The sequence below is a fragment of the Phoca vitulina genome, unplaced genomic scaffold (genome assembly GCF_004348235.1).
Source record: "Phoca vitulina isolate PV1807 unplaced genomic scaffold, GSC_HSeal_1.0 scaffold26, whole genome shotgun sequence".
Classification (NCBI taxonomy): Eukaryota; Metazoa; Chordata; class Mammalia; order Carnivora; family Phocidae; genus Phoca; species Phoca vitulina.
Window position 1 is genome coordinate 284,779 of NW_022589729.1, and position 24,626 is coordinate 309,404.

At 38.8% G+C, this 24,626-nt stretch overlaps 2 protein-coding genes across 2 annotated transcripts in view; both read left to right on the forward strand.

Moving 5' to 3' along the window:
• Positions 1 to 24,626, forward strand: part of ATF6 (activating transcription factor 6) — a 206,831-nt gene that overhangs the window by 103,935 nt on the left and 78,270 nt on the right. The window lies entirely within an intron of this gene.
• On the forward strand, positions 13,256 to 22,489 carry LOC116643523 (proteasome activator complex subunit 3-like). Its single transcript, XM_032422385.1, is given in 2 exon segments — positions 13,256 to 16,064; positions 16,066 to 22,489. Coding segments are annotated over 2 exon segments (1,092 nt in total). The 5' UTR covers positions 13,256 to 15,320; the 3' UTR covers positions 16,414 to 22,489.

Sequence of the window (24,626 nt, forward strand, 5' to 3'; positions counted from 1 at the left end):
AGAAAACTAGCAAAGTAGGCTGTTAAATCATTTTATGTCTAAACAAAATTCAGTTTAAGCTTTTGATGATGTCACATATCTTAATTATGAAGGAAGCAATTATGGTTAGGAAAAGTTGATGATGATTTATTATCTGACTCAGGATTAAGGTCTGAAACACTCGTGTCATTTCCTCCCCTCCCCCAAATGCGGTGATTTGTTCATTTTGGACTCAGATTTAACTTTGACACCATCAGCAAATCTGAACACTGACACTTAGTTGGTTTTTCCTGAAAATCCTAAGGCCAGTAGTAGTGGGATATTTATTTTAAGGCATTGATGCTAATCTATGAAGAGCCTATTACGAGTAGGCTTCAGAAGAGTTTTCCAACTCTAATATGGGAAACACTTTGGAAGCCAACAGGTTGGATGATTAGCTGAGACTAGGAGTGTAGAGTATGTCTAACTAAATAATTATGTGATTCTTTGCTTGATGTCCGTTTCCTTGCCCGGCCTTAAGCATCCTGAGGGCAAGAACTGTCTCTGTCTTAGTCATCACTCTATCCCTGGTATCCACTGTAGTGCCAGGCATATTGCAGATATTCAGTAAACGTTGAATGAATGAACAAACCAACAAACTGGATACCAAATCCATCCATTTGACACCATATTCTGAAATAGTTTATATCATCACCATAATGTGATAGAGAATTTGTGATAGACCAGCGTCTTGACTCTTTTTATCAGGGCCATCTATGTCTCATCTATGTCTCATGGTAAATCTGAACACCAGTCTTTGAAAATTAATGAATTCAAATGCAAAGGCTAGTTACCATTTTGCATGAGAGAAGCTATACACTCAGGAAGATCTTCTCTGTATTTCAAAGTTGAAACACTGATGACAGTAGTACATGGATAGAGAAGATTATTTTTCACTTAGGATGCTAAACAGACTGTGGTGTCATTTTAATCTCCAAAATTTAATATGCTGCTGACTGAATAAGCTCCATATTTATGGGGGCCCATTTATAATGTATACCATGGTTTCCCTAGAAGGATGGGAAGATGTATTTTATTTCCTGCAGATGGAAGATATTCAAGAAAAGCTTTTCGACTTAAATTGTTAAATCTTCCATAGCCTGTATTTTGAATAATTTTAGAGTCATCTACATTTGATCATAGTACACCTAGAAATAAATCTTGAAAATAAAACTAAAATATATCCTACAGAATAAACAGGCCTCTGTTATTCAGTTTACGTTTTATAGCTATTTCTCTTCTGATTCCATTTGTTATTGAATAAGAATTCAATAACTTAATCTATTAAGAATGAGTCTGCCTTGGAGGGGGTGTCAGATGTTTACTTTGAAGTCTCTTAAAGAGACTGGTTGCCTTCTCCCTATAAAATGTGCTTTGAATTAGCAGCTTTTCAGTATCTATTCTGGTGGAGGTAAAAGCAGTGTGAACTAAAGAGAATGATATATAGTCAAAAAACAATTTTCCCTTGACTTTGAAATGAAGAAAATCCAACTCAGAGCTATGTAGGCAGACATTTATTTGGTCAGATATTTATCCCCTCATTTTCTGTATGTTTCACCCTGACCTTTCAGTCTTCTATTTTGCCATCAGGCCTTAAGACCCAACTGAGTAATAAGAAAGTGGAGATCCTTAGATTGATGTAGGTCAGTGTTTCTCAAACTTTTTGGTTTCATAACGCCTTTATAGTTTCCAAACACAAAGAAACATTAGTGAGAAGAGTGGCATGGTCTTAATGTTATTATGGATCTCTTTAGTATATGGCTAAATAGAATCCAGCTGGATTCTTGTATCTGCTTCCACATTAATCATTTCTTTTTGGTTGAAATCTGTAAAGAAAACCTGGCCTCACACAGATAATGTGGTTGGATACGGAGGGAATCTTTTTAAAGCCTTTTAGATAATTGTGCATATTCTTTGATACAATACCATTCAACAAGACATAGTTTCTTAAAGGTTAGCTGCAGTGTAGAAGCCAAATCTATGAACTGTTAGTACTCTGATACATTAAAATCCATTGATTTATCTTGCACTTTGGATCTTTTACCCGTGCATGATTTTGTAACATCGCACATTGGTCATTTGGAGAATATTGGCTAACTGAGTTATGCAGATCTTTTAAATGTTCACACATTTTATTATTCATTATTTAAAAAATCATTCTTTTAAGACCACTACAGATCTTACCAGAAAAGTCTTTAAGTATCAGGAAGCTGTTAAGGTTATGGTAGCAGATGCAGGTTTTCTAAAATTCTAGTTTTTCCTTGAAGGTTCAAATTTTACCATTGTCAAAAATATTGTCAGTTGTTTTCCTTCATTTTCAAGTAAATGTCTATCAGGTACCCAAATCTAAATAGCTATAGTTTGTCCGTCTGACATTCTTTCAAATAAACTTGGTGTTCCATTAAAAAGTGGCTGGTACAGCTCACAACTCAATTACACAAATTATTTTCCTCTAGACAACCATTATACTTTGTGATGCAGCAGAAGGGCTTTATGTGTATTTCCTGTTTTGTCACACAGAATATTAAAAAATCTACTCAGAGGTCAAGATTTAATAAAGTTAATAATTTTTATTGGTTTTATCAAGGCTATCCTTCAGTTAAACTTTGTGTGCAGGTGTGAATGTATCTGAACAAGGGGTGATAAATAATATAAGGAACTCTAATAGAGTTGGGTCCCATCATGTTGGTAAGGCACAGAATTGCTTTCGCACCATCAGTGTACCTATCAATGTATGTATCAGTATAGTTTTTCCAAGATGAATGATGAGATTCAAAAAAGTTATTCAACCCTAAATATTTTAGTACTGCTTTTGTTTGTTGCCAACCATTCCCGTAAAAGATCTTTGTTGCTGATTACTTGGAGCTCCTGTCAAATGAATATAAACAAAACATCAAGTGTGTAGATTCTTTTATTGGTAAAACAAAAGCACAATTCTGTGGTGGAAATATTAACTTTGTCTTCATACTCGCAGCTAAATCTTTAATTTGATAAGTTACTGTATGATTGGAAGGTAGCAATGCCATGATTTCTCTTACTGATTCGTAAGCAGGCACTGAGCAAGGTCAGCTCTCCAGGATTTTATGTTTCTCAGCTATTGTATGTGCATAGCCCAACATGTAAGATCTTTCAGTGGTCTTCTCATTTCTAGTATGAAAGGCTGTAACAAATTTTAATTTTTAAAGAATTCATCACATCTTTGTTTAAAATAATCAGCTTTTTCTTTCTTTATATATTCTAGATACAAGTTCCTTATCAGATATGTGATTTGGATACATTTTCTCTCAGTCTGTTGCTTGACTTTTCAGTTTCTTATTGGTGTTTTTCAAAGAGCAGAAATTCTTAATTTTGATGAAGTCCAATTTATCAGCTTTTTCTTTTATGGATAGTTTTTGTTGTAAGAATTCTTTACATAACCCAGAGTCACAAAGATTTTCTCATGTTTTCTTACAAAGTTTTATAGTTTTAGGTTTTATATGTAGGTCTGTGATCCATTTTGAATTAATTTTCGTAAATGGTGCAGGGATGAATCAAAGTTCATTTTTTTGTATATGGAATCCAGTATTGTATGATACTCAGCGCTGTGTTTTCATCCAATAGCTTTTGATGGAAGAACTAAAGCAAAGCCAAGTTTAAAAGGTTATACCAGGCTGTCAGTTTCCTTTGTGTTATCCTTAACTTGTTAGGTTGTACACTTTGCTGAACTTCTTAAAACAGTATCCTGTGATTGAACTTCTTCAACTTCAAATTTCCAGTCTTTATACTTAACCAATGAAATGTTATTTATACTCTTTGGAAACATAACATATACTGTAGATAATTATAGCAAAAGTGTAATGGGGTAGCAGAAGATATTGCCAAACCAAGATTCTGGAGACCAGATGAAATAAACACATGACATGTGCCCATACAGATCACAGTGGTAGGAAATACACAGAAGAGTAAGTGAAACAGGAACTAAAATTAAAGAAGTGTCTTAGAAGTGTCTGCTACTTTCTGTTTAATCTGCTAGTATTTTCCCTTTATTTAAAAAGAGAGATGCAGAATTAGACCCTAGAATTAGTCTTCTAAAAATATATGTATTGTGTATGTATGAATATGTATATATACACATACATACACATACACATATTTTAGGATTGGCTTAAAGAGTAGAAAAATAGCACAGGGTATAGATAGTTCATCCTGTAGCATTGTGCAGCCTTATTCAGAAGTAAGAAAAAAAAGCCTTTCCACTTAATCATGAGTCATTACTTTTTAGTTTAGTGGAGAAAGTCACTTCTGGGGGGCTGATAGAGCATTTTCTGGTAGGCAATCATGAGGCATGGACTCTGGAGTCAGGTGAATGTGGATTTCATCCAGCCTTGTTCTACTGCTTACAAACTCAAAGACTATAAGGAAATGCTTTTCAGAGCCTCAATGTCCTTATCTCTAATATAGTAATATTAATAATTACTTCTTTTAGGTTAATAAGTTTAAGTGAAAAACCAAGTACCAGCACCGTACTTAACACATAGTAGGTGTTCAGTATATGTCTGTCATTAGGGGCTTGACCTTTGAAGGTTATATGGCTTATGGTTGGAAGAACCTATAAATGGATAGGCCAAGGGGAGATTGTTTTTCATTAGATGTAGCACAGTCATCCATGATCCCTCCCAACCTCAGCTCCCCATAGAGATCCATTTTGATGCTATTATTTTCCTTAAGTTCCATCAACAGACAGAAAATTGGCACATTTGGAAAGTATGAAATCTGCAAGATTGTACAGTGGCTTTTACATTACTGTATTATCTAGGTTTATGAAGGCTTGATTTAGATAGTTTAGATTTACCCTTTGTCCCTTTTGGGGAGAAAGGGAATCATAAATTTGAAAGGAAGGGCTTTTCCAAACAGAATCTCCCTCATAGTATAACCTCTTATAATAGCCTTTTAAAAAAGTGATTTTGGTTATTTTATTTGAGAGAGAGAAAGAGCACGAGTGGGGGGTAGGGGGAACTTTTTTTATTTTAAAGATTTTTTTTTTAAAGATTCTATTTATATGAGAGTGAGCGAGCATGCATGAGCAGAGGGAGAGGGAGAAGCAGACTTCCCGCTGAGCAGGGAGCCCAACTCCCTGGACTCCGGGCTCATGACCTGAGCTGAAGGCAGAAGCTTAACTAACTGAGACACAGGCGCCCCGAGAGAGAGAATCTTAAGCAGGCTCCACGCCCGGCACAGAGCCCAGTGCAGGGCTGCATCTCATGACCCTGAGATCGTGACCTGAGTCAAAATCAAGAGTCACACTTAACCGCCTGAGCTACTGTATTGATACTAATTCAGTGTTCATTTCATATGATGTCTTCAGAAACTAGAGATTTAGATGACATACAGAAAACTGAGTAACAGTAGACACCAGCTTTTCTGCTCTCTCTTTTTTTTTTAATTTATTTGTCAGAAAGAGAGAGCACAAGCAGGGGGAGCGACAGAAGGAGAGGGAGAAGCAGGCTCCCTGCTATGACCTGAGCCGAAGGCAGACGCTTAACCGACAGAGCCACCCAAGTGCCCTGCTCTTTTTTTTTTTTAAGAATTATTTTAGAGAGAGATTGTGTGTGTGCGTGCGCATGTGTGCACGGGTAGGGAGCAGAGGGAGGAGAGGGAAACCCAAGGTAACTCTGAGCTGAGTGGAAGCCTGAGGCGGGGCTCGATCTGACAAGCCTGAGATCATGATCGGAGCTGAAACCAAGAGTGGGACATTCAACCGACTGTGCCACCCAGTTGCCCTTGCTCTTTTTTTAAAAACTTTTTTATTAATACAGTTTTTGTTAATTTCTTTGTATTTTTTTTCCTGAAAGACTTGGTGTTGGTGGCACTGTTGTAGTTTAACTTTAGTCCCAAATTCCCTGAAATAGAAATCAGAAGTAAAGGTTTAGAGGGACAGAGGGAGGCAGGCCAAGGAGGAAACAGTCTGACCAGGACAGAAGAAGAGGGTATGTGTGGTGGGCATTCCTGGACAAGGCCATTCCTGGAGGGAGGGGGTTGGCAGACAGCTGACATCTGCCTCATGCGGAGGAGGGAAGAAAGATCCCCCTCTTCCTAGGGCTTCCTGTCCCCTTCCTGCTTCCTTCCTGTGGATCAGCCACACCTTCAAACAGGGCTGTCCACCCACCTCTTCTCCTGGTCTGACTCCCCACTCTGTCCTGCCTGGAAAGTATGTGAGAGATTGGCTTCCTTTGATCCCTCTTTCTGTTTGTTTTTCCATTTCACAAGATTCTGATGTGATGGGGGAAGGGATAGAACCTATTCTCTTTTTAGTGTTTATTCAAACTGACTATATCACAGTCATTTTGATGGATGTAATGACATCAGCTAATGACTGGAAAGAAGCTATGTAGTCTTTAATCTGACCTTTCCATATTGATATCAGATAGGAGCCATATGAGTGGTATGTCATGAGTTCATCCAAAGGATATAAGAAACATTATTTTCCTTTGTAGCATGAAGTCAGTCTATATTGTTTTCTTATAAGTATTAATAACATATAAATATAATCATATATAGATTTTTAAAACAATTACATCAGCATAGGTTTAGTAATTATTAATAAATGTTACTGTACAAAGTTGTGGTTCTTTCTCATTTTTAGATGAAGCCTGTTAACCTTACATTATTATATATAATAGAAGTCCATTGATTATTAAAAAGATAAAAAATTAATGATAAAATAACTTGAGTTCAGATTATAAAATAGCTCAAGTCTATTCTGATGAAACAACTTCACTTAAGGCTGAGGTTTTGGGGTCAGCTTTTTAGTTACAAAGTTTATCTTGCTTATTTTTTAGTAAAATATCTAAGTATTTATAATACTCTGTCATACAAAAAGAAATGGTCAACCTAATTTCTGTGCATACATGATTGCTGATTTGAAAGCTGTTATCCACTTAGAATTATTTTACCAATTTTGTATTCAGCTTACATTGGGAAGAAGGCAGTGTTCTTTTTTTTTTTTTTTTAAGATTTTATTTATTTATTTGACAGAGAGAGAGAGAACAAGTAGGCAGAGAGGCAGGCAGAGGGAGAGGGAGAAGCAGGCTCCCCGCCGAGCAGGGAGCCTGATGCGGGGCTCGATCCCAGGACCCTGGGATCATGACCTGAGCCAAAGGCAGCCGCTTAACCGACTAAGCCACCCAGGCACCCCAGAAGACAGTGTTCTTAAGCAAAACACTTATTAGAACTAAAACAACTCCAGACTCAGTTGTTCTTATTGATATTTTTCAGACTTTACCGTAGTTCTGTGTAGTTGACCTGAGTTTAAAATATAAAGCTAGGAAAGCATACTTTCCATCTACCAAAATGAGAATCTTAATTTCATTTTGAAACAAACACTTCTATTTTAAGAAGGTGAATGGTAGTGATAAATATCAAATCCAAATTTTTTAAAACCAGTAGTGCCTCTTTTGTTGTTTTTTAGGAGAAAAGATAAGGATGAGATACCTTTAGAGCATAAAAGCGTTCGTTCTTCAGAACTTCAATGAATTTTTATTATCCTGAAAACTTTTATTCATGCTAAGTGTGACTGTATTTGAATAATTGTTTTACTTTCATAATTAAAAAAAACTTCCACAAATGCAGCTGTCCTCAGAGAATTATTTAATCAAGAGATTTAATCAATTTTATTGTTATTCACACAACAAAATATTTAATGAGTAGCCATTATATTCCAGACTGTTTCTGTAAAGAATCCAGTGATAAACAAACAAAGCCCTCACTTTTATGTTCTAGGGACAAATACTAATGTGAAAATAAATATGTAGAACAATGTCAGTTTGTGATAAATGCCATAAAGGAAAATCAGAGGCGCACCTGGGTAGCCTAGTCCGTTAAGCATCTGACACTTGATTTCGGCTCAGGTCATGGTCTCAGGGTGATGAGATCAAGCCCTGCGTTGGGCTCTGCGCTCAGCAGGAAGTTTGCTTGAAATTCTCTCTCCCTCTCCCTCTGCCCTTGCTTGTGCATGCGCTCGCTCTCGCTCGCTCTCACCCTCTCTCCCTCTCTCAAATAAATTCTTTAAAAAAAGGGAAAATCAGAGTAAGAGGACAGAAAGTAATTTTAAATGAACATTGAGAAAGTACTTTTTTCCCAGGTTGAAGCATATAAAATCTTTGGCTTGTGTTTTTAAATTTTTAAATTTTGGCTTTTGACCATTTCTGTTGGTGAAGATCATTTAGAGAAATTAAAAACTCATTGTATATATTTTGTATGCTAACCAAAAAATTTAGCCTCAACTAGTGAATTTAGCATGTATAAATGGAAGCGTCTATGGAGGAATAAAATCTTTAGTTAACCACTACTTTACTTTTAGCAGTAAAGTCTGCAGCTCATGAAATCTGTAATTCTGGAGTGGTTTCAGCTTGCAGCAGCCCCTGGGAGCCTGTTGATACAGCACCGAGCTACAGATTATTATTCAGCTGTACAAGTTTTATGCTTGGGCATTTTCTTACATCTTCCTCTCTCAGTCAGTTGAAATCTTGTATTTTTGCCAAATAAAACAAATCCCATACTATTAAGAAGCTATAAATAAACAGTAGGAGCATGAGTCAGAGCCAGCATCGCCCTTATTCCCTGTGTGTACCTCTCGAGCACTCCCCAGTATGTTCACTTTGCACAAACACACAGTACTGCACAACGACTGTTCTACGGAGCAACTCCGGTTATTTAAGTGAGGGCGGTTTTGTAGAACTAAGCAATACGGTGACTACCAGAATTCTGGCTGTTACCACAGTCAGACGCAGAATGTCAGATTCTGCGATGCTGTTGGTGGGGAAGAGAAATCTGGTCCCTACCTTTCCTATATAAATCCCCGAAGAGTTCAGCCCAGAAGGCTGCTGTGAGACTCCACAGGGGATTGTATGTGCTGCAGCACAGTTCAGCAACTCTCCAGGGGAACAAAAAGAAAAAGATAAGTTGCTCGAAAGTCCCAGCTCTTCTGCTAGTCAGGTCCTGTCTGATAAATTGTATCCTATTTTGCTTCACTAATTCATTTATTCATTCAGTAAATGTGCATTGAACACTTCCTATTACGAGACCCTCTGCTACCATAGACTGCATAAAAATGAATAAGCCCAAATCCTTGCCTTCCCAAAGTTTATTATAGTGGAGAAAAGTGACTTGCAAGTCTAAAATTGCAGCACTGGGATAGGAACTATAAAAGAGATACATGCAGAATACTCTAAGATTACAAATAAAGCTACTGCTATTTATGAAGCATTTACTGTCCTAGCTGTTTTAGGTAAGTTGTTTCATTTAACCCCCTCAGCAGCTCTACGAGGGAGATATTACTACACTACGTCACTTGTGCCAGGAACACTAGCCCCACCTAGGAAGGAGAAGGTGGTACCCAAGAAAGTGTCTTCATAAACACTCCTTGAGTTGATTATAGAAGGATGAATGAGTAGGGTGGAGAGTGGGAGGAAGATGAGGCGATGCAGCATTTCACCCGGAGAGCGGTGAAGACATAAACGCAGAGGATGTGAGAGAGAACCTTTTCGGAAATGTAGACTAGATTTTGGGAAATGTAGACTAGATTCTGGGAAATAAAAGATGGCAGGATCCAGTCATGAAGGAACTTGTGCTTAAGGAATTTGGTCCTTACCCTGTAGAAGATGGAAGTATGGTGAGACATGCATTTCAGGGAGATAACTCTGATTGTTTGTACAGGGTATTAGAAGAGTGTACTTTCGGGGCGCCTGGGTGGCTCAGTCGTTAAGCATCTGCCTTCGGCTCAGGTCATGATCGCAGGGTCCTGGGATCGAGCCCCACATCGGGCTCTCTGCTCAGCGGGAAGTCTGCTTCTCCCTCTCCCACTCCCCCTGCTGTGTTCCCTCTCTCACTGTCTCTCTCTGTCAAATAAATAAATAAAATCTTTAAAAAAAAAAAAAGAAGAGTGTACTTTCAAAGGAAATGATTTCTTTTAAAGGAAGAAATTTCCCAGCATTATTATTAGGCATTGTTTAAGCACATACAAACATTGAACTAAGTTTTCAGAACATCTTACACTTGTAGATTTACATCTATAAAAACCAAAATAATTATGGGCGCCTGGGTGGTTCAGTCAGTTAAGCGTCTGCCTTCTGCTCAGGTCATGATCTCAGGGTCCTGGGAATGAGCCCCGCAATGGGCTCCTTGCTGAGCAGGGAGTCTGCTTCTCCCCCTCCCTGTTCCTCTGCCCTCCCCCTGCTAGCACTCTCTCTCCCCCAGATAAATTAAAAACAAAACAAACACTTTAAAGAAACCAAAATAATTGTGTAACTTAAATATAAATAAAATTACAAAGATAAAATCAACAACATGAATTTATGCAAAGGATAACGTTTTTGTGGAAGAGTCACTCCTGACAAATGAAGGTGATGCTGACTGTCGTGATGCACGTTCTTTCCTTTCCTTAGACATTTCCTTACTGTTGCCTACTCTCTGATTACCTAATTCTCCCTCCAGATTTCTCTTTGACCCAATAAGAAAACCTCTGCTTTAACAGATTTTTGGGAGGAGGGGTAAAAGAATAACCATACCTAATAGGCTCCCCTCTCTCTGATCAATTAAAGTAATGGTACTTGGTGGTATCATAATCATAAAAAATATAATTATGGGCCCCCAAATTGCATGGCAGTTATAATATGACCCCAGAATATGCTTACATCAATTATTTTATCATCAAAGTGAATTCACAGAAATAATTACAGGGAACTGATGGACTGCAGTATGAGAAATGCAGAACTAGAGGATTCATTGTTCATCCAGAACAGGGATTTTGTAAACAAGGAAGCAATCAGTGGCTTTGGTAGAAAGTCAGTGGCCAAAGCATTTTAAAAAGTCAAGAATCTACGACCCAGAGGTCAATAGATTTTTGCTAATCAGTGATTTTACAGATCCCTGATAGTAGACATCATTGTTAACAAACTATACCAATTATGTCATTTGTAAGATAAAGTAATATGAACTAGATGAAAACATGACTGTCACCAGAAGGGTTTCAGCTGAGAAATGTACTTTTCAGCCACGGTAGCCAGTAAAGTTTGTGCTTGCTTCACCTGTGCTCTGTGATATGGCCTCTAAATACTGACGATCTCAGATTCAAGCCAGTTTTTTTTTTTTTTTCAATTACTTACATTCAACTCTGTAATACAGTGACTCATCAATGATATATAACAAGACAGTGAACAAGAAAATTATATCTTGGTTTGTTTGTATAGAATTCACAGTTCTCCATTTCAAAGGGTGAAGGGAGATTCTGAAATGTTGATGAGGAGACTCTCCTTCAGTAATAGCTGACATTTACTGAGCAGTTACCATGTTCGAGGCACAGTGCTAAAATACATGGATTAACTAACTTCATCCTCAAAACAACTTTTACAAGATCGCTATTATTATATTGCCCATTTTATAGATGAAGAAAACGAAGCTTGGGGAGGTTAAATAACTGAGCAGGGTCCCGTGGCTAGTAAGTAGCAAAGCCGGGGTTGGAATACGGTGGGGAAACTGCATGGCCTTAGCCATTTGTCTTCACGAAAGGCGTACACAGGTCTCATCTGGAGACTGGTTCTGGAGACGCTGAATTGGCAGTGACCACTGACCACAGGGCAGGGTAGCAGGTGCCTCTACGTCGTTTATTTCTGTGCCCTTACCTGCAGCAGTCTAGGAGGAAGAGTGAAGGAAGGGGACGTGAGATACTTATCTACTCTAGAAAGTGACCCCAGCAGGGTTCTCAGTACTACATTGTAAAACTAAGCCTTTTATGCTCACTGGGGGGGGGTAATCATAAGTTGTGAATGAAGCCCTTTGGCCTAGATAGCTTAAGATTCATTGCAACCTGGTGATGAGGAATTTCATAAACAGAAGGGGATAAATATTACCACTCATCAGAATCCTAATCTAGGTTTAGCCCCATTGATTATTTTTCTCCTAACCTATTGACAGAAATCAGTGGGGAAATAAATATCTTTTTTTTTTTTTTAAGATTTTATTTATTTATTTGAGAGAGAGAGAAAGCATGAGGGGGGGAGGGTCAGAGGGAGAAGCAGACCCCCTGCTGAGCAGGAAGCCCGATGGATGCGGGACTCGATCCTGGGACTGCAGGATCATGACCTGAGCTGAAGACAGTCGCTTAACCAACTGAGCCACCCAGGCGCCTGGAAATAAGTATCTTGAAGGATTAAATTCCAATCTGTATCCTCAGTTACATTTGTATCCAAGAGTTGACACAACAACAGTTGCTTAGAATAATTTTACAAATGGAACTCATACATAGGACCACAGAATCCTTTCTTCAGGGGCATAGTTTCAGAGTTGGAGGATATTTAAAGGATAAATCAATCCACAAATTTGTAGGTATTCCTAAAGTTAAAGTGGTGTGTCATTATTGGCATCAGTACATGCTGCACCCTGCCAACTGTGAGAAGGGAGAAACCTGAACAACACTCTACACAGCTGTTGCCAGCCTTCCTCCACCTGTTAGCACTCAGTGTTAATTTCATGGGTCGAATCAAGGCATGCAAGTGCATTAAATAATTTAAAAAAACAACTGCTGATTGCTGGTGGTCAGTGGGGAAAGAAAAATTAGGAGCTGTCATTTTCCTACCAACTGCTGCTCTAATTAACAAGGACAAGAAACATATTATGAATAAATAAAATTCTTATACCACACTAGAAAAAAGAGCAGCTGAGCCACCCCAAAGGATTTTATATCCTATTCTCAGGCAATGAAAGAAAATAATTTCATATAAATGGCTGCATTAGTCAGTGTCATAAATAGAAAGTAAGTCCCCATTAACTAGAAATATTTTCTCTTTGAAAATAGAGTAACAATTTGATAAACCATATATAACATTGAGGATGTTTTTCACATTAAAGAGAATTTCCATAGTAGCCCCCTTGTAATCTTTCATAGCTAAAGTTATGAAGAAAATCAAGATATGGGAAAACCGTGGTCATGTTTCAAGATTTGATTTTCCTTTTCTATTTGATTACCCTATCTGAATTCCCATAACTTGAATGTAAATTTGCATGTATAAAAATGTATGTATAGGGCGCCTGGGTGGCTCAGTTGGTTAAGCGACTGCCTTCGGCTCAGGTCATGATCCTGGAGTCCCTGGATCGAGTCCCGCATCGGGCTCCCTGCTCGGCAGGGAGTCTGCTTCTCCCTCTGACCCTCCCCCTCTCATGTGCTTGCTCTCTCTCATTCTCTCTCTCTCAAATAAATAAATAAAAAATCTTTAAAAAAAAAAATGTATGTATACCCAAGTCATCTCTTAGGAGAAGTTTAATGTATAAATAGAAATTTTTTCTCTAATAAAAAAAAATAATATTGAAATCTGCCTTTTCTCATCTCTCCACATCCAAAACTATCACCAGGTACTGTAATTATACTTCCTAAAACTCTCTAGAGTCTTCTCTCTGGCCCATTGCCATCACTCTGAATGAGGCATTCTTTACCATTTGCGTTAAATCAGCAGGCCCTCTTCCTTTATTCTCTTCGTCATATCTACCTCCCCACTGAAGTCATCTATCTGAGTGGGGTTTTTTTTCCCCCTGCCTGAATCCCTTCATTGGCTTTTATTAAATCCAACTTCCTTATGATGGCAAAGAGGGCCCTGCCTCCATGAGCTGGTCTTTGCTTACTTTTCCTGCTTCAGTTGCTGCCACTTTCCCAGATACCCTAAGATCCAATTTACCAGTAATTCCCCGGTAGCCCCCCCACACCCCCGTAGAGCCAAAATACATATGCACCTTTATCCAAACACATATCTTTGAAAATATAATTCCCTCCACCACATCCTTCTTTGTCACATTCCAAGACGTGCAGTAATCTAAACACAAATTTCAGCCCCTAATTAGGGCTGAACACAGTTGACTTGAATACAACTTAAATTGCTAGTTTGTTAGTATAGGTATCTTACTATGATACATGTGTACTTGAACTTTGATGCACTCCCCAGTTCCTGCCTCAGAACTGAAGAATTTATTTTCCAGCTGCTGGAAGTCCTGCAATAGCCCTCTTCAGGAATTGTCTTGTCCCCAACTCAGGACAACTGTGAAGGGGCTTTCCTGGTTTCCCGTGGGGTCAGCTGAGGCTCTGAGACCGCATCAGTGCCTAACTTCTCCCTCCGTTCTGTCTCTTCCTTTTCACAGGTCCTTTCTCAAGAACACTCCCTGATAAACCTCCTAAAAGCAATCTCTGTCTGCTTGCTGGGGAGACCAACCTGTAACATGCTTGTCTTATTGACACTTTCTTTTCTGTTCTAGATCTTGTGAAATTATGGTTTGCTAAAGTCTTACTAATTCAAGGTCATTTCATCAGACATGTATCGAGCACCTGATCCATGCCAGGCCTTGTCCCACATGCGATGGCAACAAATTAAGACTTGACCTATGTCCTGAAGTTTACAGTCCAACTGAGGTGACAGTTACATTCAGAACTATACTATAGCATCTTTAGAATAATCCTTTTTTGAACTAAACCTCAATAATTTAAGTATAAATCAAAGGCATGCACTGTGGTGTTGCAAAGAACAAAAGGAAAGTATCTCAGGGAAATGAAAATAAAGAAATGGGAGTGAAATTTTAGGAGGTTATAGAATTTGTCTTTATGATTCTGGAAGCCTTTAGGGGAAATGTAGTTTTTTTCATTTTTTATTTTGAAATAAGTTCAAGCTTCAGAAGAGTTACAACTAATAATGAACTCCCTTTATATAGATTCATCAGTTTTTAACATTTCTCCACATGCTTTAACATTCTTTCTCTATACACCTATACGTGCACACTATTTTTGCAAACCATCTGAGAATAGTTTAAATATATCATGTCACTTTATCCCTTAATACTGTAGTGTGTATTTAAAAAAAGGATATTCACTTCTGTAACTACAATATAATTCTCAAATTCAGGATATTTGATACTTTAATTTTACAGTCCAGATTCAAATTGTTAATTATCCCAAAGAAGATGAGCTTTAAGAAGAGTCCTAGACCTTAACATTTGTAACTCAAACTAAAAATTGTATGAAGCAAGCCACAGAAGAGCTCAGAACTTTACTAACTCGATTAAAATACCACAGTGAAGGGGGAACCACTTCTGACTTTGTAAGGGGAAAGCACGGATACGCTCAAGTTACCAGTAAAGGTGTGACTTCTGGCTCTCCAGAAGTGAGCCTTACTCTGGAGAGCTCATTCCTCGAGGTGTGTCCGGAATCCAGGGATCATGGATTTCCTTGAGCGCCTTTGTAAAGTACATCGACTTGTCGTTGCTTCGTCTTCACGGTGCTAAGTTTAACGATGTTCTTTGGAGCCATCAATCCTGCGCGGGCTTCCGGCGGAAAGGCCCGGAGGTGGGGTAAACGGGCCGCTCCGGGGAACTGGATCCGCAGAGACTCCTCTCCCCACCGCCCCCACGTGACCCAGGAAGCGGGGCCACCCGGCTGGGGCGTCGCTGGGAGGGCGTGCTCCGCGTGCGGCTCCCTTCCCCCCGCCCCGCACGGGCCGCCGGGACTCCGGGACGTCACTTCCGGCGTGGCTGGGCGTGGTCTGTTGGGAGTTGGCGGGGGCGGCGGGAGCTCAAGGCCACCCTGCGGCGGCGGTGGGGAGCCCGGGTGGTGTCCGTCCCAACGCTCGACGCCCCTGGACGTCATGGCGTCCCCGCTGAAGCTGGAACAGGACGTGCAGGGGAAAGTGGATTCATTTCGCGCCCGCATCGCGCAGGAGGCCGAGGATCTGGTGTCCACCTTCTTCCCTCAGAAGCTGTCAGAGCTGGATAGTCGGGTCCAGGAGCTCCGCCTGCAAGACCTGTCCAGAATCCGTTCGGTGGCCGCCCTGGAGCCCCGCGCCGTGCCCGACACCGCGGGGGACGGGCCCAACCGGGACCTGCCGCCTCTGCAGGCCCAGTCCGTGGTCAAAGTGCTGGCACTGCCAGGGGGCGAGGGACAGCTGCTGCGGAGCAACCAGCATCTGGTGGAGCTGATTGAGCGCGTAAAACCCGAGATCGAGCTGCTGAGAGAGAAGTGCAACACGGTGCGGATAGGACGCTGCGGTGCTCATCCCGAAGGTGGAGGACGGCAACAACTTCGGAGTGTCTATCCAGGAGGACACCGTGGACCAGCTGTGGACCGTGGAGAGCACCGCAGCGTCCTATCTGCGCCGCTTCTCCACCTACTACAACACCAGGGCCAAGCTGGTGTCGAAGATAGTGAAGTACCCGCAGGTGGAAGATTATCGCCGCACTGTAGCCGAGGTAGACGAGAACGAGTATCTGAGTGTGCGCCAGATCCTGCTGCACGTTCGGAACCAGTATGCCACCTTGCACGACGTAATCCTCAAAAACATCGACAAGATCAAAACCCCTCGGAGCACCAACACTGACAACCTCTACTGAGGACCTTTCTCCACCCCTCTTTCCTTCAGGAGGTGGCCGAGCTGTTTAGGCAGCCAGAAGGGGTTATGAATGACTCGACAGGTGCCGAAGCGACTGGAAATGTGCATTACGTTTAGTGACAATTTCATACAGCTTTATTCTCACACTGAATACTTCCAGTGTAGTTGTTATTTGCTTTTTCTTTCGCTGAGAGGATGGGGACAAACCATCTAGTAGAAGGTGGTAGGGTTGGCCAAGGAGAAGGACTGCTATTTTTAAAAGCAGTTTTGTAGATGAATGTTGGCCAAGGTTTCTTTTTTATGGCATTGGTGACATTGAATGGTTTCAGGGGTTACTCGAAGAAAAACCTAAAGTTTAAAAGAAAGTTAAATGAAGCCTTTCCTAAGGTTCTGCTGTATGTTACTTTGTTCAAACCTCAGAAATGCTCCTTTAACCACCATTTGTTTTTTTCCAAGGAAAGGGGTTTAAAGGGATGTGTTTAGGTCATTGTATGTCTCCAGTTCGGCAGATTGAAATAAAACTTGGTTTTAACATTTTATGATGTACTAAGTGTGCTTATCTGAACTGTAATCTTCAGATGTATAGGATTTCTGTCTTCATTTGGACTTATACCCTTGATGTTTTTCAGCTCTGATGTGTAAGAAAAATGAGCATATAAAGAGTAACAGATCTTCATTGTTCTAAAGAAATGGACAGCCCTACCTCCCTTAGAATGAAGAGGAATCTGTGAAAACTGCTTCCTTGCACAACTTTCTACCATCTCCGCATCTTCCGGTTTCCTTTCACACAGCTTAGAATTTCTTCTGTGTATTCATTTATCTCATACGTTCCTGCTAAATCCTTTAAGCTTTGTATCACGTTTACTTTTTTTCCCCCTCAATTGAATTTCATCTCCCTTCCCCTTTTGTCTCTTGAGATATTTCTTATGGTCTCTCATTCGAATTTCTGTCTCACATTATATGAATTATTATTTAAATCTAAGGACTCTAAAATGTGACTTTGAGTTTTTTCCTCCTGCTTTTGCTGCCTGGTTGAGAGGAAACCATTAACTTTTCAGTGATGATCTATACTGTTGACATTTTTCAAGTCCAGCATTTCCAGATTTCAGTTGCAGGTAAAGTGAATTATTGCACTCTGAGTCACCTCATGCTTTAAAGGGAATTTCTTGCTTCTGATGTGATGAATCCTTTGTCCATCATGGCTTTTGTTCAGAATTTTATATTTTCTGATAATAAATATACTTTAGTCAGCCTAAGTATGTCTATTCAGAACACCTTGTTTTAGTATGAATATTATTCGAGGATCTTCATCACTCAGAAACACCATGTGTGGAAGTTATGTAATAAACACATTGGGAAGAAGCACGAGTGGGACTTAGTTTTGATACCTTTTTATGTATAGGAATGAGATTATTTCTGTGCGCAATGGATAGCTTCATCTCTTTTTCCCATTCAACTAACAGCTTGTGCCCGGAATCCTCATAATATTTTTGAAACTATATGCATATGTAAGTATGACCTTCATCTTTTAAAATATTTTATAGTAATACTTTCATGCAATAAATTATTTCTCAAATGAGTTTTTGGTGGGAAAATTATGAGGGACGAAATTTATTTTTTGTGAGGGATGAAAATGTATTTCCCATTGAAATTTCTTTTCTGCATAAGATCCTCGGAAACGAGGTGACCATATAAGAGTCCAATATCTATTTTAAAACTTGTTTGTAATTCTACCTTTTTTTCCTTTTTTTAAATAGTATCTTTGTAAGGATATGGTTCTTGCTACAAATGCAGTCGCCTTCTGAACTTGCTTATGGATAAGGTCAAAACATGAATAATTTCTTCTCTTCTTTCCCCATATAATGAGTGAAATCACTTCTGAAACGAGACTTTTTCTTCAGTAGTTTCTCTTCAAGTGTGTTTTGGTTGCCAAGGGTGAAAACCAGTGTGAACCTTTATGTACAGACTTCACTACACATGCTGTTATAAAAACATTTCCTAGTTATCAGCAAGAATTGTTTAAAATGTAAAGCAGAGATGTTTTCTTTTGTATGTTTTTTAGACAAGATACATTTCCGAGTTTGAACTGTACACATTATTTATGGTGGGTGGTGTTTTGTTTTTCTAAGGCGGCAGGGATCCCCATTAGGTTCTCCTGAGGTTGGGATCAGTATCTGTCCAGGAGGTGTCTAATACTAGGTGCCTGGCGTTTCTTCTGCTTTCATTCTCCTTACGTGTTTCACCTGAAGGAGTGAAAAGACATTTCTCCATGAGGAAAGTGAGTTAGAGACATAAAATTCTGTTGCAGTCACCTCTGATTTTTAAAATTTTATTTATAGTTTTATCTAGAAAATGCACCTTGGGCCTGTTCTTACAGAAATGGATGTGAATATTTTCTATTCTAACCTGTATAGATTAGAAAGATTTGTAAACTGGTTTAGTGAAACTTTATTTTCAAAGTAAACTGAAAAATGATAGCGAGGTAAAACAAGTTTATTCTTTCGTTGAACTTCTGAAAAGACTCTTTCAAATCTGACTTTAAACATCAGGAACAACAACAACAAAAGATATGGCCCAATTGAAAAACCTGTTTGCATTTGACATTTCCCCCTCAAGGGTTCTCTTTATTTCCCTTGTAAGGTGTTCTATCTGAATCACAAAAGTGCCAGGAACCCTACATCAGTTCACACAGTTTGGCAGGCATTTAATTGCACACAGTTTGTAATGGACAATGTAAGGGAAGTCCAAACTTGCTTAGTTTTCAAGCATAGTTAATCTTCTAAGGTTTAAAATACCTGTTCATGCATGATATAACTATCACCTTTTGCATGTTCCTTTTACTCTGAAGCTGTCAAACCTATGCCAGATTGAAACAAATTGTCTCTAACACCCAGGCACGCCTTTTACTAAGAAAATATGCTTGTCCTTTGTAGTTAAGGGTGTTTGGTATTTGCATTTCCCCCCTGGTCTAACAATGTATCAAACTAAATTGGAGCTGGAACGCTTTTATAAAGTCCCTTCCGCAAAATTTAGGTCCTTTGTGATTTTTCCCTTTCTTGCAAATGGTTGCAAAAGCTCTTAAAATAATAGACTTATTTTAAGAGCTGGTGTAAAAACATAGTTTCTGATATATATTATTTGCCTATTATTAGTACTCACAGCTCCATCTTTTGTTCCTTTTAAAAAAGACCGCTGAACTGAGAGAGAATGTTTTGATGTTTTATATTTAAAAAATAGTTTTAAAAACTTGGGGATTAAGTAATTTTAGTTTTAAATGCCTTTTGTAATTTGTGAAAGCTACTAACTCAAATTTGATTGGAAACTTGGAGATTGGTAGATCTGGCTTTTAGAAATGAGTGAAAATACCTTCCTTAAATCATATAAATGATGTAGAAGAGGCTTAATTTTAAAGTTCTTAAACTTTGGAGCTTAGAGGGTTTTTTTTTAAATTACTGAATTGTTTATAAATTCCAGGGTTGTTAGAGGCAACAGTTTTTATAGTTTTTACGAAGTTTTCATGTGTCTACAGAATTCTTACCAAATGGCCTTAACCATTAATAGATAACTGTGTGATCAGTTTTAAAGTTTAAAAGCACTATCTTAACGCTCAGAAATTCGGAAAAATAAATGAAGAAACTACCCATAACCCTCTAGGTCAAAATTACTGAAATGTATATGTGGGTTTCATTTATTTTAAAGAATACGTAAGTGTTTTTAAATCATTGCAAATTCATTATGCATATTTCTGTAGAGGATAAGCATCTTAACGATATTATAATTTCATTTGATACCCCAGATTCAGATAGCAATAGATAAACCCCCTTTCATTCTGTTTTTCCAGGATCCTTATGGCTCTGTCTCGTATGAGAATATTTGAGTTGGGGAAAGTAGAGTGTGGAAAATAGAGATCTGGTAGCCAGGAGGACATGTGTCTAGATGACTGGGAGAATGTCTAGGTATTTAGATTAGGATTTTACTCTGCTATTGGGTTGGGGCTCCATATGGCATTAGCAATATAGTTGTAATAATTTTATTATTTAGTGCTTATCCCCCCCCAAGAAAAGCATATTAATTACCTGTTTAAAATATGTACAAGAGAGCAATTACGTTATTTTATACTGAATAGATGAGTTATTCCTGTTTGCATGATTTGTTATGAGTAGGAGGGAATCCTACTTCCTTTTTCAACATTTAAACATTTCTGAAAGATCCTATTGTGCACTGACATCAAGGCATTTTTTAGAAATTACTGATCTTTTTGAAGAAAACAAAGGACTTAGTCAGTTAAGAAACAGGTGCTGGACCACCCTTGTTCTCTGCATTGGAACACTGTACTGCTAACGCATGAGTATCTGTCCACCTTGAACTGAAATTATCCATGGGAAACAATATACATTTAGAAGTTTCATGACTTACCTTTTCGTCAACAATAATAGGTGCTTTATATTAGATGACCATACATTTGTCTGTTGTTTTCTTTATTGTGCTCTTTTTTTTTTTTTAAGATTTTATTTATTTGAGAGAAAGCACACACCAGCAGGAGGAGGGGCAGAGGGGGAAGAAGGACAAGCAGACTCCACGATGAGCACGGATCCCAACACGGGCTTGATCTCCCGACCCTGATATCATGACCTGAGCCAAAATCAAGAGTTGGTCGCTGGTCAGTTGGTTGCTTAACCGACCGAGCCACCCACGTGCCCCCTATTGTGCTAAGTCTTCAAGTTCCTAAAGGTCAATTAGGAGAATTTTATCAGTGAAGCTTAGTGAGCCCTGTCACTCACATTTAAAATGTCTCTCTAGTAAGCTAAATTTAATGAATTCTCTCACATAGAGAATGTCAAGCATTATTTTTACTCATTCATGAAAAGCTAGCAGGCGCCAATGAACAGGAGGTGAACCTACAATCAGAATTAGGTTCCTTTTACAATTTGGCCATTTGTTTTAGCTTTGTTATTTAAGCTCACTTTTTACAAAGTTTTACAACCTTATGTTGGAAACGATAACATTTCCTTCAAATACTGTTGCTTTCAAAGTGTAAAGCATTTTGAAATTGTTGAATATAGTTTTCAATTTAAATTTTTTGAGATTGAGAGGTGTGCTTTCGCCCCTGTTAATTTTACACATGGAGAAATTCAGACCCAGAGAGTTACATAGTGTCACAACTCATGTGACAAAGTCTAGAAGCCAAATCATCTTCCATTTCAGGCTAGCGCTCTTTTCACTGCACTACACTATCTCCCTGTTATCAATAAACCAGATTATGTTAAAAGAGAGTTTTTCTAGAAACATGCAAACTAGTAGAATTCCACAAATTAACATGTCCGTATGAAGTGGTGTGTTATTCTGCAAAATTTAAGAGAAGTTGAAATGTTTCTAAACCTGTAATATTTTTACTTAACTAAAGATTGTGTAAAGAAAAATTTTTTTAAATCTCTAAGTTTATGTTAAATGTAATTTGGTTATAAAAATGATTCTTACTAAACAAAACCCAGGAGTCTCAGTAGCTCCAATCCCATATCCTTCTGAGGAGGAGTTATTCTATACCATCAGCAATGCCTCTTGTGTTAGAAGATGGTGCTCTTAGAGCATTTGGGGACAGACCAGGAGAAGTATGTTACAAGAGTTTGTTTTTTTCACTTTCTTAATGTATGGATTTAAGATTTCCCACTGACCAACTCCGCCACCCTAATCTTTACCACCAAAGAATTGCTAAGTGGAGTTGTTATGGTGTTAGGGCTGCTATTCCTGATAACCTACAGAATAAAGGGCAGGGAAGCAGAAGAGCTGTAGTGTTTTGTTGGGGAGGAAGCCCGAAAGGGCCATTTCCCATAAGAAGTTTATCCCGTAGCGCTGCACTGTGTTCCACACAGTAGGTACCAGTCTTCGGGTGTAACCAGTCATTGAGGTAGGCTGTAGGTATAAAAGGCACACAGGAGTTTGAGGGCTTAGTATAAAGAAAAAGTAAAATATCTCAATTTTTGTATCGATTACATGTTAAATGATAATATTCTGGCTGTTCTGGGTTAAATAAAGTAGATTATTAAAATTCCACACGTTTCGTGGGGCGCCTGGGTGGCTCAGTTGGTTAAGCGACTGCCTTCGGCTCAGGTCATGATCCTGGAGTCCCGGGATTGAGTCCCGCATCGGGCTCCTTGCTCGGCGGGGAGTCTGCTTCTCCCTCTCCCGCTCCCCCCTCTTGTGCTCTCTCTCTCAAAAAAAAAAAAAAAAAAAAAATTCCACACGTTTCTTTTTACTTTTTAATTGTATCCTAGAAAGTTTAAAGTTACCTGTATGTATAAAGTTGGACAGCACTGCATGAGAGCTAAGATTTCTGAGGTAATTGGGATGAGCCTTGAATCTGAAACAGAACTTCTACAGTGGTATATTATGGGGACGTGGTATTTCATTAAGTCTGGACTTTTTGATTTCTAGTAAAATTTGTATTAGTTTGCCATCCATTTCATAATGTGCAATTCAGTAAAAGCCATTCAGGGAGAGGCTAAACTTTGTGAACCAAGCCTCTGTGGACTCCAGCTTGATCTTGGAACTTAGAATGCCTGAAGGAGTGGATGGCTAGAATGCCCCGTAAGCATGCCTTCTAAATAGCATGTCTGTTACCCAGACTTTTGGGGAAAGCGTAGAGTACTAGTAGTCTGTATGGCTACTTCGGGGCAGCTTTGTATGCATTAGAAACCAAATAGATGGTAAGTTTGGCATCCTATTATAAAAATTGAGACAAACTGTTTTTGTGTGGATGAAAGAATAATGTACCCCTGGTGCCTACAGATACCTATAGGTGAAGTCAGGCTGTCCCGCAAGGAGCAGCGTTTGAACACTCAAATCCCCATAATTCCATTGAATTCCCATAATATTGTTTCTTTATATTATCTTTATGTCTATATATATTCTCTCTCCAGAAGTTCCTTGAGAATAATGAGTTTTTTAATTCACTCTTCTGGGGTTTTGCCTGTAGTAAATTTCTAAAGTATTTTGAATTAAATTGAACTAAACCAAAACTAGGTCAAACTATGGAAAATTGTTTCTCCCTTTTCTAAGACATACAGTCAATAAGTGAGGCACTGTGCTACAATTGAACATGTATGTGGATGTGTACTCAGAAATATGTGACAACAGACTTAGGTGTGAGACCCCTAAACATCGGATTCAGAAGTAAACAAAGGCCAGTTTCTGGCTTCTAATTAGGCTTTTTCATGTCACAATAATATGAATGTTTTTAAGTACTCCTGGCAGCTCTCCTTCGATACTCCCAGTAATTTCATTAAGCCTGTTCACCCGGTGACAGCTGCAAGTTATTCCAAACATCTGTGCCGAATCCCCACTGAAAACAACTCTCTCACCCCATTAACAACACCAGTAATTCCTTATTACTTTTCTAGCCACGAGTTATGGAGAAATAAGTCTAGTATATCAAAGAGGGAAGAATCCTGAAAATTGTTTCTCGGAACTGATTCTCTATGCCCATGCACGTAACGCTTTACCTTCCAGATTTCTGTACTTAAAAAGTTAGTTTCTTTAGTACTTGAAATTTAATATAGTTTGTTAAATAGTTAAGAAGGAATTCTTTTAGATTTTATTAAGTTTTATTTGCTAATAAATATAAAGACTTAAAACATTTTGCATAAACATTATTTCAGAGGGGTCGGTTAAGCGTCTGCCTTCAGCTCAGGTCATGATCCCAGGGTCCTGGGATCGAGCCCCGCATCGGGCTCCCTGCTTCGTCTCCCTCTGCCCCTCCTCCCACTCATTCTCTCGGTCTCTCTCTCTTTCTCTCAAATAAGTAAATAAAATCTTTTAAAAAATTTTTCATAAATTTTATACAGTTTAGAGTAAGTATAGTGAACTCAACACACCACTACCTTATTCCTTTGCTTCTTTAATATTGGTGAATATTTTTCTTTGCTTTTTCCCCTACATTTATGTTGTGGGACAAGCACACAGTTACTGAGAACGCATTACCTGTATATTTCACAACTTACTCCAATACTTCTATCAGGCACCCATCCAGAACTGAAGAGATTGGACTATATGGTTGCTGTTCTGTGGAAGAGTAATACTCAGCTCTGCTTATGAATAATTACCAGATAGCATGAAAAAAAAACTCTTAGAAAGTCATTTTTATGAACCTCATGAGCTGAAGGTTAATATTTTCAAGAAGAAGCCAGTAAGTCAAATGTAATTCTTTTGCATTTAAAC